General features: G+C 40.9%; 1 protein-coding gene across 1 annotated transcript; it reads right to left on the bottom strand.

The window, feature by feature from the left end:
• Window positions 1–5,228: 5,228 nt before the first annotated feature.
• Window positions 5,229–14,327, bottom strand: SDHAF4 (succinate dehydrogenase complex assembly factor 4). Its single transcript, XM_054819042.1, has 3 exons — window positions 12,016–14,327; window positions 9,262–9,414; window positions 5,229–6,568 (listed from the first exon to the last, which is right to left on the bottom strand). The coding sequence occupies exons 1-3, from the start codon at window positions 12,053–12,055 to the stop codon at window positions 6,459–6,461; spliced, it is 303 nt and encodes a 100-aa protein (XP_054675017.1). The 5' UTR covers window positions 12,056–14,327; the 3' UTR covers window positions 5,229–6,458.
• Window positions 14,328–14,782: the final 455 nt, after the last annotated feature.

Raw genomic sequence — 14,782 nt, 5'->3', positions numbered from 1 at the left:
AGCAGCAGGTACAGACACCTCTTTGAGATCTCTGCTCTTAAGGAGGAATAAATCTCCCCTTACCTTTGAAATGGAGGTGACATATAGGACCAGAAGGTAACTGCCTGGCTCAGAGATCAACCTCCTGCTATTACAAGCAACTGCCTTGGTGCTCAAATGAGGAGGTCAGGTACAGTGTCTGAGCTTACATCACAGATGGCACGCATGCACATCACTGATGATGTCACTACATTCTGGGAAGCCCATTTACTCAAAACTGTGTGCCATTTAAGAGATGGTTTTGCCCACAGTTGTTCACAGGTGAGCCAACAATGTACCTGTCAGTCAGATCTGTACTACCTTGGCACTGGGGTTCTCTGTGCAGACTAAGCCATTGATCTGTAAAAATCACCTCAGTGACTTGTTCTGGGACTGCCCTAGCACACCCGCATGTCCATACTGGACCACAGCTGAGTGCTCTGAAAAAAGTGTAGTAACGTAACAGCTAAGGCTCCTTCAACAATGCCCAGTGAAAGGAGACCTTAAAATGAGTTTGGGAGCCCGGTGCTACTTGTTAGAGACATCTCTTTCTCCCTTTTTGCATCATTGACTTCCCACAAGAGCTACATTTTAATAGAATAACGAACCTGAATTTGAGAATCAGGTGCAACTAGAGGAGTTCCAGTCCATGGGGCTTATCTTTTTTATTTGACTGTCAACAAGATCTTCACATACAAAATATAAATTCACAAAAGATTTCCTTTAGAGAAAGGAGGGAGAAACATCTCCAATTTGTGATTAATTTTGTTATCCTGTTGCTACTCTAAAGGAACTAAGGGTACCTATCAAAAAATGGCTTCAAGGATGGCAAAAATTAAAAGCAGGATTAAGTAACATGCAATTTAATAATAGAAGAGCTATAGCTGTCATTACCAGGCAGAAAAAATGTCATCACCATATACAGGGAGGATGAAGCAATCTCCCAGACCAGTTACCTGTCATTATAATGCAGCCTTACCTCAAGAAAAGCATCTGGAAAAAAAATCTGTCTAAAGATCACACACACATACTCTAGAACTTGCAAGTGAAAGCCCTGGAGGAAAAATTAGGCTAAAAGCAGGATGTTCCTTGAGTTAAGCAACGTTTGTCTGTCTTCTAGGAGATGGTGAGATTTTCCCCAGCTTTCAAATGGAAACTGGAAACACACCATCCTTTGTTCTTTAACCTCTCATGAGGAAGTCACACGGTCTAAGGGTTTGCTCAGCAAATATATTAATTTTTTTCTAGTCACAGAGTTTTATTTTTATATTGCCTCCCTCTCTTTCAGCAGCACACTGGATGAAGACAGCTTAGCTGTTAGTTTGACGCACTTCACCCTCTCCTTGTTAGGGAAAAAAACCCCACAAATTCCTAGGTCTGAGATACTTGCTGTCACCCAGGCATAAATATCTCCAGCGTTACCTTCTTAGCTATATGATGCTTTAGGCATTTGTTTGGGAGGTGGACAGGCAGAAGGAATTTAAAGTCTTGGCTTCATCCCCTCATTTTAAGGGAAGCAAACTCCCATTTACAGGGTGCCTAAGCGCTGCCCCTGTACGTCCCCTTCCCTGCCAGCGGCATTTGGGCAGCAAAAGCTCTGCAGGTCCTGCTGCCTCATTGCAACCCTCTGAGAAGGCAGCGAGTAGCTCACACCTCATCTTCACGGACACCCTGCCTTCTCTGCTATCACCACCACAATGCTGACATCTGATGGCATCTCCCTTACGACAGCTATTCAGGCAGCCTTTGAAGTTAATGGAGAGGACACACTTAAAACTTCCTCCCATTCACCATCTGTAATGAAGAATTCATCTCCCTGTACTAAGACGATTACTTTCTAGAGGCGGCTCCCGCCATTGCAACTAATTAGGAAGCAAGCACAGATGGCTAGATAAGTCACTTAAATTTAAAGCAGCTGATGAGGAGAGAGTCCCAGTGTAAGTAATAGTTCAATATCTGGCTTCTAGGACTAACCTGACCCACCAGTTCATTTCGTAGCTCACCTCATTTTGTCAGAAACTAACATTTCAAAATTACAACTGTGTATTGCTGGCCATGTATGTCAGCTTTATTATAAATTAATTTGTTAAGTAAGGACCTTAAAAAGCTTCTTTGAACATTTTCATCCTAAAAATGGCAACATTAAAATAGTGACTTTTTACAGGCCCAAGACTACAGCTGACTGGGAGATTTAATGCCTGGAAAATGCATGTCAAACTCCTACTGCTGTAAGCTTCAATTGTCACTTTTCAGGTTCTTCAAGGGAAAAAAAAATAATAACCCCGTTCTCACAGTAGAAAACTGCAGAGAGATGCTGAATATTTCTGAAGAAAATATATATGGTCAAAGTTAATCATCAGCTTGTTTCCAAAGGATGGGAGGCCCATATCTGCGCTGCCCCATGACTTTAGAAGCCTTGTCAGGCTTCTACTCTGACAAGGTGTCAAGGAGAGAAGAGTTTCCAAGGTAATAAAGTTCTTGTAAGCTCTGCGAAAATCAGTGGCTGAGAAAGAGGTCCAAATAATGCACCCAGGGGGCAGAGGTGGGCAGAAAGATGCTGTCTCTTGCCCAGTGGAGATACTGTCAGTCAACAAGGGAACATGGAAAAAGACACTGGATGTACAGGAGGTGCAAGGCATTCACAGGAAACAGGACTTCATTAGTTCCGCTCTTCACAGCACTTGTTTTAAATACAGCTCTTTTCTCAGGATTTGCCAAAACCTAATATTATAATTGCAATTCAATTTCTACTGTGCCACTCTCAGAACAAAAGTCCTTGGGAAGATGACACATGACTACCCTCCCTACCACCAGTTCCCAAGAGGCAAGAGGGAACACGGCCATGCTGGCACCAGCACGTGGACTGCACATCTCAGCTGGTCTGGCACGAAGCACCTACCACCCGCTAAGCAACGGCATTTTCATACTGCACGTTATAAAAGCAGGAAAGCAACCACACATTTTTATGTTTTTAATCACCATCAGCACACAGAAACACATCTCAAATCACTTCCATATGCTTGATGCTACGTTAGTGACTCATGAAGAATCAGAAAAAACACAGAACTTCCAAATCCTCTTCTCTTCTAAATGAATACAGTTTTGCTATTTTCCTGACACTTTTTAAATAACAATACCAAAATAAGTGTCATAAAAAGACATGCAACATCTCTGTCACTACAGATTGCTGCAATTTGTGATCATTTATTGCAGTCAACTGAAAAATAGTAAAGTTCTGTAACAACATTCTATGGTCCTTTACAAACATCTGCTGCCATAAAGGGTAACTTTACTCTGATTCAACTATATTATAAACCTTGCATTTTAACTTAGTAAAATCAGCACTGAAATACATACTTTCCAAGCAAGTCAATATATAGTAAACATATTCTTTAACTGTAGAGCGCAACTTCATATATTTTGTAATAATTACAGACCAATTCTTCAAATAAAGGCTTCATAATTTTAATAATGTGCCAAATGTACGCTATGCAAACTAGCAGAGAGAAGTTTAAGAAAGAAAACCTACTGCAGAAATGCAATATGCAGCTTTTTAGTAAAGAAAACAAAACGGAGCAGGGAGCATCCTCCTGTACTACAAGAATTTGCTTACACAGGCAGAATTTTCCTTTGTCTCCCAGAAAAGTAACAGAACAGAAAATGGATACAACTCCTGCTGCTTTACACTGTTATACTAACAAAAAGAGCTACAGCAATAGATTCAATCGGTATTTATGATAAAACCATACTTGTGGCTAACCTAGTGGCTAATGCCACAAGTCATCACTTTCCCCTAATGCTGTATCCCAGTGAATTGCTAATATTAATCATCTGGAAAAGCAGGAAGACAGCGCTGGAACAGTGCTGAAGTGCTTCTTTCCTAACTGCAGACGCTGCAAGAAAACAAACCAGAGATGATTGTTTATACCCCACAATCTCATTGTATCGGTTGTAGCATTCAAACCATGACTGGTTTTGACAGATACAAGTGATGTTGCAGCACCACAGGACATCATTTTGGACTTAGTTATTACCGGAGCCTGGGACTCCCTGTTCTGGTGAAGGCCAGATTGCCAGATCACACCAAAAGACTCCTTTGCATTTGCTCTCTGGCCGTTATGTGTTATTTTGCACAAACAATGACTTTCTTACTGATGCACTCCCTCACCAAATTAAGCAAATATTTGGTGGTTACTGGCACTAGCCTGGGAGGTGGCAAAGAGGGCCTGAAGCTCCCCGAGACTGAAGCAGTATCATCAGGAGTGCTAAGCAGAACTAGGTAAACATTCACGGAGCATGTGCTGCGAAGGGTAAAACCTGGTAAGAGAAGATAACGAACTCATGCAACAAGCCATGGATAAGGAGATGATTTAGAATTCAAAAATAAAGTAACTGCAGTAGCGTTACTGCCTCTTCGCTAATTAAGATGTTAAGCCTATTAATAACGATGCAGAAAAGGCAGAAGTTTCCAATTAAAATTTCTGCTTACTATTTGAAAAGGTGGTGTATTGTGTGATGAAGTATTTTTCAACCCACTAGCAACTGAAGAGGTGAAGCATTACTAGAAATAAGTATTTTAATGAACAGCATATACTAAAGACAGCTGACCCAGCACAGGTAACTGAAAATTTCTATAGATTTTGGCAAGATCTGTCACACTACTGAAGGGCAACCAGAATGAAGCAAGTATAAATCCAGACCAATTTTCCAATATCCAAACCACACTGCAGAATTTATAGCAGGTTAAAAATTCAAAATGTATTACCACTAGTTAACATCTTTTATGTCAAACACGCTTCAGTAAACCTCATTTTGCTCTTCAGGGAGGTATTTGGTTGATAAAGCTAACTGAACAAACTTGGTACTTTTGTAGGGCATCGTCGCAGCATGGTACTATGTCAATAAAATACACACTGGGCATACAAATTGGCAGATTTCAGGGAGGAGATTCCCCACTGGCTACAAGTCAGGTGAGTTTTACGGAGATTGCAGATTTTTGATAGGACTTACGCACTTCAACGCTCTAATAAAATCATGCAAAAGGCAAAGCTGGGCAAAGCTGTCCATTCTTAGACAGAGCCAGAGTAATGCAAACGAACAGAAATCATGAAGTAAAGCCAACTTTCATTCAGGCACAACTTGCTTTGGCACAGCAAAAGGCAAAAAAATAGGAAAAAGAAATGTAGGCCATACAACGGGGGACTGTCCTGGTCTTTCCAGAAATTTTTTATTCCTTTTTAATGCCCACTGTGGTGCTGTGGCAAAATCAGCTAATAGGAATTGTGAATATGTAAGCTGGAGCGTGTAGAGTAAGAGAGGAGAGGCTGAAAAATCAGCAAAACACCAGGAAGGAAACACAAAGGGATGAAGAAAACATTCACAGTTGAAGACTACAGGAGATCCATTTGTTTAGGCTATCAAAGAGAACTTGCACAGAAATAAACAGAGCATATGTTCACACATTCTAACAATGACAGCTTATTCTTATTAATTAAGTGCCCACACAAGTGGTAGATTTGCACTCTACTACAGTATTTACAAGTAGGCAAATTCTTGAATGAAAAACTGAGTTCAGTCTGACTGAAAGATACTTGGCACAATGCCAGGTAACTCAGTTTTAAGACCTGCAATATTAGATCACCTACTGTAATGAGTCTCCTTTGACCATAAGGTATCAGAAGGTAATGTTATTTTTTCCCCAAGCAGTACTTAGCCAGTTTTCAAACAGGCACCTCCATTTATCAAGGAAAAGATAATCCAAATGGCGTGCAATAAGCTAGGTTATAAAGCGCAGTATTCTAAAGCTGCATATAGACCACCCCCGCGCTACTTGCAATCATGAGCTGACCCCCTCGGAATTTAGCTTCTATTTCTATCACACTACTTAAAGCCTGAGATGAGCTAAACTGGAGTTTCTGTCCCCTCTGCCCAGAGAGGAAAGAAACCCCAACCTGCCCCAACGGGGAAAGACAATGGTTCTTGACAAAGGGGGCTTCTGCCAGTGAACCACTGTGCTAAACATGAACACCAGCGAAGTATGGATCTCCTCAGAGTGGCTGTACTTTTGATGAACAGTATCGAGGTTCATGAACTGCAAAGCTCTTTCAGCACTTTTAAGACACTACATAAATGTTTAAATACATAAAGAAACGCAAGCCCTTACAGATCTCAGTAAGATCCTGACTACCAATTTCACATCACCGTACTTGCATTTATACTTGCGTAGTGTAAATAGCATTAAAGATCAGGTGCACACTGAGCAAATAACAGCTCCAAAAATTGAGTTGCATCATGTTTATTTACATAATATCTCTCACAAAATTCATCACAAGCACAACAGAAACAAGAAGCTTCACAACAAATCCAGGTGAGATTTTTCTGTACATTATATTTTTCAACAACTAGAAATATTTTATTAGCAATACAAATACATTTATACATTAAAAATCTATACAACGTCCTTTTCTCTCCCAATCTCCGAAACGTGTAGGTTCAGGGCCTCTAGGTCCACCCCTCTCTTTTGTAACAGGATTGACTCCATCAGGGAATTCTAAAATGACAGGGAAAGCTCATTAAAATGCCTGTAATGTTGACAAATATAAAGGATGTCACCATCTACAATGTTTGCCTCTTAGTTTCATTTTCAAATACAAAATCAATTCTCTTTTGTTTTTAAAGGCAACCTTGAGTTAAACATTTCCCAGAGTCATACAACACTAGTTTCAGAGAGTTTTGTGACTACAGTCAGGAATATATTATCCTATTCGGTTACGCAAATGAAAAAGCAACTCAATATCCAAAGGCACTAAAGCACCAGTTTCTTGTGACCTCATAGCGAGAATTTGCGTCACTCAGGTATGCTGTACACATGTTCACCGCATCTAAAACACCAGGTCACTTTCTGTGTTTGTTTAGGTCTCTAAGCACTCACATTTTAATTTTAGCTTTAATTTCAGGCAAGATTTTATAATTATTCTTGTATTTAAAACACCATCTTTTCATGGCTGCTGGTATGTTTTTCAAGAAAAAGCATGTTGGTGTTTACCAACACCAGACTAGATACCTCAGTCACAGGAGGTACTGTAAAATCCTAAATAGTTAAATTAGACTTTTTATCTTCTAAAACTTAACCTAAGCTCACTAAGTCATTGTGATGCCCTTTCAGGAGAGGGAGACTCTTTGTATGTGCGGTACGAGGGGGGCTTTCAAATCTCTCTGGTAAGTGATGTGCCATGCTCACACATTAGCAGTGCTTCTGCTATTCCCAGCACCCTGCTAGCTTATGCCACCTACTTGAACACCACAGAGCCTTCTGCACCTCAGTCAACATCCTTACGCTACTCAGTGCTCCCTTACTCAGGGCCCTCCCTTAAGAGTAGCAACTGAGGCCACCCATGCTGCACAATGGCCATCCCACTAGGGACTGCCAAGCCATCAAGTACTTTTTGGCACAGCACCACCCTAGGCTGAGTGTCTTCTCATCCTGCACTAGACTGAAGGGCTCCCTGAAGCTCACTATACCCCACACATCCCCCTGCCATGCCGATTCTCCAGAGCCTCCCACATATATGCTTAACTCAGGCCTCCCTCAGTCGTATCCCCAGGTCAGCCCTGGTGGGCAAGACAAGGAATGAGAAGCAGAGTTGAAAATGAGAAAAGACAACAACAGAAATCCTGGGGAGCAGAGAAAAAGAAGGACAGAGACTCATGTAGCTACAGGCAATACAGAATGACATACTCAGATGCCTGTTTAAAAAGTTATGCAGACCAGGCTAGGAAATGTCAGTATTTGAGCACCTCTGGCAGTACAAGGAGTGCAAATGCATCTAGTATTATTTTGTAGATACCATCCCAATATCCAAGTATTACTGATGTGTTGACAGTGGATGCAGAAGCTCAGAAGATTTCTCCATGATAGCTACACAGCAGTGGGAATTCAAATGGCCAGCTTAAACTCTTACTTTTTTTCTAATAACCATGGAGGACACAATGGGCACTCAGCATTCTAACAAACCATTGCTGGTGTTACATGTAAAAAATATACAGGTACAACTAAATTTAAAGCCAGAAGAAACCTTGAGTCTTGCTCTGAACATAGAACACCTAAGCAAAAAGCAAAAGACAGCAATTATGCATTTGTTTTAAATGAAGCAGCAATGGCAGTTATTTTCTTGGTAATAAAAGGACAAAAATTAAATAGCTGCTTACACAATAACTACAACTCTGAGTCAGTTCTCAAGTGAGTCACAATCCGAAATGGCTTGCAGCCATTTCGGTGATGATACTATACTTTTTCTGTCATTTTGTCATCTGGATATTATAGTGATCTATTGATATATTGAAAAAGCTTGTCCTCAAAATAGATAAACATGGGTTATCACTACTGGTAAACAGCAGCAGAACATCACACTATGGTGAATACGATAAAAGCATGACTAGCTCTTTTAGTTACGGAACACAGTTAATTAAAAAGGAAGGAAAAGAGATTCTGTCTTCCTACTGCCTGATAAAAAAGTGTATGTTTCTAGTGACTTCAGCAGCAAGGTATCTGTGCCTCAATCTTGCTATGTTCTCCACATGCGGCCCCACTAAGGTCACTGCAACATGACACAAACAGCAGTTTATTAGGTCTCCCTGGACCCCACTGAGTGGCTCAGTAAACTCAGTATCTGCTGTTGCTTTTCAACACACTACCTACAGAATAAGACAAAGACCAACCACAAAATACAGCAGGAACCAGAAATCTTTTGTGGATTAAGAAACAGAACAGGCTTTTCGGGTAATAAAAAGTAGCTGGTGCCCTCACGAGTTTACTGCCACCATTTACAGCTGTACTATAACAGACCAATACCAGCTGCATTTCTCAGAATCACAGAGTGGTTTATGGTGGAAGGCACCTTTGGCAGACATCTGGCCCCAACTCTGCTCAAAGCAAGGCTGATGTTAGGTCAGGACATCCAGGCAAATTTGAGTATCTCCAAGAGGAGAGGGATCACAGATTCTCTGGGTGACGTTACAATGTTTGACCACCCTTGTTTTGAAGACTTTTGTCCTCATACATCATTTGCTCCAACTTGTGCCCACTGCCCTGCCTCTTTTTTTCAGCACCATTAAGCCTAGAAAGTGATTCATTCTGAAGAGTGCTGAATGCCTACCCCTCTTCTTACACTGACATCAGCACTGCATGCATCTCAGGGTCTTGCTTTTAGAACATGACTTTCAATTTTGTAAAACATGACTTACTTTCCAGGGGTTCCCTCTCTATACTGGACTCCTCTGGTTCATCAAATCGACCTACTGGTAACTTCGGTTTCTTAAGTGACTGCTTAGCAGGTTCAGATCTTCCTCCTGTCTTAGAGCTGGTGCTCCTCAGAGAGCTGCAAAGCAGTGACGACTCTATCAAACAAACGGACACGTGTAGCATAAATGTGAGAGTTTAACACCGAGTAGCTCTATGACTGTTCAGAGCACCTCTGAAAAACCCTCACTTCAGAAACTAGGGAGTGAAAGACAGGAAAACAGACTCCAAATATTAGTTTAACATTCAACTCACGAACACCTAAGAAATCAGCACAGATAATTATTTTTGGCCCTAGAAACATATGCAGACAAAACTGTGTTAGTTGTATAACTCAGTTCACATAAACGGTATATTTTAAACTGCTTAAACCTATCTTTACTGTTATCTTCTTGTATTTTAGACTCTAGTAATTATGCTAGCATAGAGGAGTACATTCTGTTTTCCTGGAGAAGTCCTAACCTCCCTCAAGAAGCTTGTCGATTTCCAGGTCTTGGCTCATTTTCAACAGCTTTTGAAACAGAAAAAGCTTCTGCTTTCCCAAAGGAAAGTTTTAAAATATAAAATGTTGTTCCCTTAGTAACAGGTTTTCCAGAATGTTGGTAGAGAATAGTTGGGTTTCCCTTAAGATGGTAAAATCATTCAGCTGGTAGTCAAAAGCAGGACAAACTTTGAGCACATTTAAGTTCAATTATATAACTGCATGCAAATGTTTTAATTAAAAGCATAAACTTATTTCCTTTAAAGTCCTACTAACATTTTTTTAACATAAATGTAGGAAAGCCTATTAATATCCATACCTAACGCTTTTCCAAGTGGTATAGAAATGGAGGTGCACAGACATCATAGGTCATAAATAATTCAAGTCTCATACACAAATCAAAACTTACTTATGAAGATCTCTCAAAATAACTGGTATTTCTGCATTTGGTTAAAAAAGCCAAATGTCCGCTATAAGCATAAACTACCCCCTACAAATATTTTAGCTATGGACACATGCCTAAAGCAGCTCTGACTTTTCTTAAGAAAGATGATTCAAACAAAAATCCTCCCTGTACCACACCAGGTGCAAAGCACTTGAAAGAACTATTATTCTACCTTGCTAAACAGATCACCTCAGGAAACCTCAAGCAACGTGGCTTTGGCTCACATATATACACACCAACCAACAATCCACCTGTATTCCCTGAATCAGCATATTCATTCATCTTAAAATACCACAAACTTAACATTACACCCTACAGTCACGTAAACTGTATTATGCCTGCCAACCATTGCCAGTGCCCCAAAGGAATACTTTTTTTTTTTTGCTTTAAGCATGACATAATGGACTATCAACGATGAAGAATCTAATCCTTTTGCGTACATTGGATCTTTCTACTCCTGCCAAGCATCTTGTCATCCTTCAGCAAGCTGAAAGTGAAGCTAGCTAGAAAATTAAATTAAAGCTGATATTCTAGTCCAAGTTCAAATAAAAGTCACATTAAGGTACTGATATGAAATTGATTATCTCAGTCAGCAGAGGAAAGGCAAAATCCATTTTCCTATTTGCAATATTTGATACTGTCGACCAAAATACATTCTTCTTGACACAGAGGTGACAAAGTTCAACATTAAGTACCTCTGAAAAAGATGAGATGAACAACCAACTTTATCAGTAAACGACATTCTACAAGCTGATCTTTGACTCCCTCATCCTGTATGGGCAGCCAGAAAGCCATCCAATTTATTAATTCTATAGCTGAATTTGAAAAGAAGTTGAAAATTGCTAGTCTTTAAAGTTGCTGCACAGCCAACACCCGCAATATCCAGTCTTTTGAAGTGGCCCACAGGACACGATTTATTGTAACAAAGCCATTCACCCAGTGGGAGCTGGCACTCATCAGGAGACAGGAGCATCAGCCAAATCTTGCCATGACCCTAACAATCAAATAGAGCCTAGGAGAGCCCACAAATATCTAACATTTTTTTCTAGCTCTTCTATTAACATATACTGTACTGGTCTGTTTCAGGAATATTGTATCAAAAGCATCACAGAAATCTCAACTTTTGACGTAGAAGGAAGCGGCCTGACCCGCAGCCCTACAGAACAGACTAAGATGACTGTGCATATGGGACAGACACTGTGCATATGGGACAGACGCTGTTACGCAGGCTGCTTTATTTGTCCTCCAATTTATGTCCTCCATGAACAAATCACCTTAACTTCCTCACATAAAGCGCACAGACCAATAACTTCCAAGGCCACAGTAGGTTCTCTCCAGCTATTCTACAAATATCAAACCATAGGTTAATATTTTACTACCATTTAAAATTTCGCAACGATAGGGAAAGAAAATCTCTGGAACCAGACCTGATAATAGACTTGCAATATAGGAGAGAGTATTAATATCTAGAAGGGAAAAAGAAGGCAGGAAGCCTGTAGAGAAATAGTGGGAACAAAAGCTGCGGAACCCCACCGCCCCTAACAGATGCCGTGGGCTGAAGAGGCGGGTGGGCCATACTGCGGGTCGCGCACAGCCCCATCACCCGCCGCCATCTTAGGCACCCTTCAACAACCCCAGCGCCAACAGTCCCAGCCGATCACCGCCCCTCTCTCCCTCGCCCGTTAACTCTCCTGCGTGAAGAAGGGGAGGAGAGGTTGGAGAAACCCCTCAGCGGCAAAGCCAGCCCCTTCCCGCCCTCCGCCCGCCTCTTACTCGCTGCCCTCGGCGCGCCGCGTAGCAGCCGCAGAGCCATAGCCGCACCGAGCCAGGACACATGAGGGGTACTGCGACGCGCATGCCCAAAGAGGGCGGGCGCTCGGGCTCGCGCGGCCTCCGTTGGAGCCTGAAGGGGAGCGCCGGGAAAGGCGGTTCCAGTCAGGGAGGTGGCTGCGGGCAGCGCAGCTTCCCCCAGCTTTAAGAACAACCCCGTTCCCCCGCACCGCTGTCGAGGGTAGCAGAAAATTATTTAAATATGATTTTATTAATTTAATAATAAACTTGATCTCTCTCTCTCCTACACCGCCGTTGGTGTCTTTTCTGCACTCGAGCAGGCGTTATTCTCTCCCAGGAAGAAAGCAGAAAGAAACTGAGCTGAACGAGAGGACTTCAGACCAAATCTTTTCTGTTTCCCAGTTTACCCAGTGAAGGTGCTTTGAACACTGTACTCTCTTTCAGTATAAACCTAACCCTGGGCTGCAGCTCCAGTTAATGCTTTTGAATATGGCAACATTTGCTTGTTGTCACTGTTCAAACATCTGCAGCTAACCTTGTTCTTCCACAAAACAATTAAAAACCCCCACTCTATCCATAGATACTAAACTACAGAAAAAACTTTCACTCAGCTGTTCTTAGAGATCGGAGTCTAAAATAGCATTTTGCATTCGCATCTAAAGAGTTTAAGAAAGTAAATCTCCTCGGTAAATTAACAGCAGCAACGGTCCGTTGAGTTTATTGCACTACATCTGGCAATGCCTACACACTGGAAGTGATTAAATTTAACTGACTTCCTTATGTGTGACATTTTCTCAATCAGCTTTTCAGAACATGGTTAATTGGACATTAGAGACCAAAAATGATGGCAAACACTTTTAACAGCAAGATGCTGGGCCTCTAGATCAGAAGGAATAAAGAGGAATAGTGTTGGGTCATGCAGAAAAAATGCTCTTCTGCCCAAAAGCAGCAAGAATAAAACAGACCTATTCCAGATTCAAGAACTTATGGTGCATGTGCTTAATACAGTAAAACCTATCACGAAATTCTTACCTTGAAAATACTCACACCAAGCTGTCTGCAGGTACCAAGTAACGGTACCCTGTGCTCTTAAACAGCTTAACGCAAATCCATGAAAAATCATGCTTATGTGCTATCTCACATGGTAAGGATGAAATGGCAATGTAAGATTAATTAGGAACTGTTCTTCCCCCTAAAATTAAGCTGAGGTCTTCAAAGCATGTTTTCCCCTGTTCTTCATTTATTGTATTGCTGTAAAAATGCAAAATTTACTTTTTACTCCTGAATTATGTATTTCTAGATCTTATGAATGAGGAGGTAATAAATCTGAACACTGGTAAATACAAACGTAGCACGTGCCACAGGTATTTTCTACTTTGTGATTAAAAGAAATGTTTTCTTTTTTTGTTCTCCTCCCTCTCTTTACTGATCATTTATCTCAAACAATACTCTCTGCTGCTTTGCTTTGCTGTTCCAAAAACCAGGGGACAAAAGACTTGGGGCTAGCACAAACTCTGCAGCAGGAAAGCTCAGAGCGCAGAATGTACACTGGCCACGGGGCTATCTGGGAAGTCCCACAGCCAGCTCTGCCCCAGGAAGCAAGCAAGCCTGCCGATTCTGCCTAAATGCCCCCTCTTCCTCTCTCACCTGCTTATGTGAACACCACACCTGGTCAGGGCTGTGCCAATAATACTGGCTTGGAATGATGCATTTTGGGGTTACAGATAAAGTTTTCCATCAACGTGAAATCTGCTGGCTCTGCTGCAAAGCCTGAGGATTTCCACAGCAGAACATGAGCTCTTTTTCCAAATTAGTAGCAATTTCTAGAACTATAGGATCAGAAAGTTTGCTTTTGATGGAAGATTCAAAAACAAACCAAGGAATTCATTTATATACACTACGTGCAAACAAAAGTTCAAACATCTCATTTCATGCAGTGACCTCCTCACAGTATCACTGAAAGCTTTGTGAAATAGCCTACTGCCTTCAGGGAACAAGAGACTGGCAGCTTTCTAAACGAATGTTAAGACCTTAATTTTTATCTCTCATTCTGTAAGCAGCATAATTCTCTTTCAAGCAGCTGTAGGCTACCTGTGTAAAGGAGAGGTCACTGTCACTACTGGAAGATAAAGCATTGATTCGAACAGACAAGAGGTGAGATGGAGCACTTTATAGCTGCTACTACATCAGATGACATTCAATTATGTATATAAGAATCCCTATTTCTATCTAGTAAATACAAGTCAGAAATATGCAGGAGTACGGGGAGTATGTTAATGTTCTCTTAATTTGCCCTGTTCCTTGATAAACTTACATGCAAATATCACGTGATTTCTTTCACCATCCATTTTCCTCAAAGAACAAACCAAATTCAAGCCTCCTTACATGGCTGGGATCTACTATTAAAAAAAAAAAAAAAAAAGGTGGCTATTTCTGCCAGGATATTTCTGCTTTGCTAATCACAAAAGCATGCTTTAGGCTTTTGGATTTCCAGAGAGATGCAGCAAGACAGATAATTTTCAGCAGTGGCAAAATTCTAAATACTTACTCTAGAGTAACTACTCTTACTAAGAGTAGTTTAACTTGATCATTCTGAATTGAAGAGAATTTTTTAGATCTAGCTCCCTAACTGATATTAAAAATTTAGCCACTAGCCAACTCCTAGAAAACTGTTAAACAAAAGACAGTTGAGATGTCAGAATTTAAATATTCACATACTAGCACCATCATAATGTAAAAAAAAATTATT

The sequence above is a fragment of the Grus americana genome, chromosome 3, assembly GCF_028858705.1.
Source record: "Grus americana isolate bGruAme1 chromosome 3, bGruAme1.mat, whole genome shotgun sequence".
NCBI lineage: Eukaryota > Metazoa > Chordata > Aves > Gruiformes > Gruidae > Grus > Grus americana.
Note: the sequence above shows the minus strand (reverse complement) of the source record. Positions and strands in the feature narration are given on the sequence as shown.

What these genes read in the sequence shown, in the direction of transcription:
- SDHAF4 (XM_054819042.1), bottom strand. Translation starts at nt 12,055, where the DNA reads ATGGCTCTGCGGCTGCTACGCGGCGCGCCGAGGGCAGCGA. An exon ending in CGGCGCGCCGAGGGCAGCGA is followed by an intron (nt 9,415 to 12,015) that starts GTAAGAGGCGGG and finishes TTTGTTTGATAG; the next exon opens with AGTCGTCACTGCTTTGCAGC. An exon ending in AGAGAGGGAACCCCTGGAAA is followed by an intron (nt 6,569 to 9,261) that starts GTAAGTCATGTT and finishes CTGTCATTTTAG; the next exon opens with AATTCCCTGATGGAGTCAAT.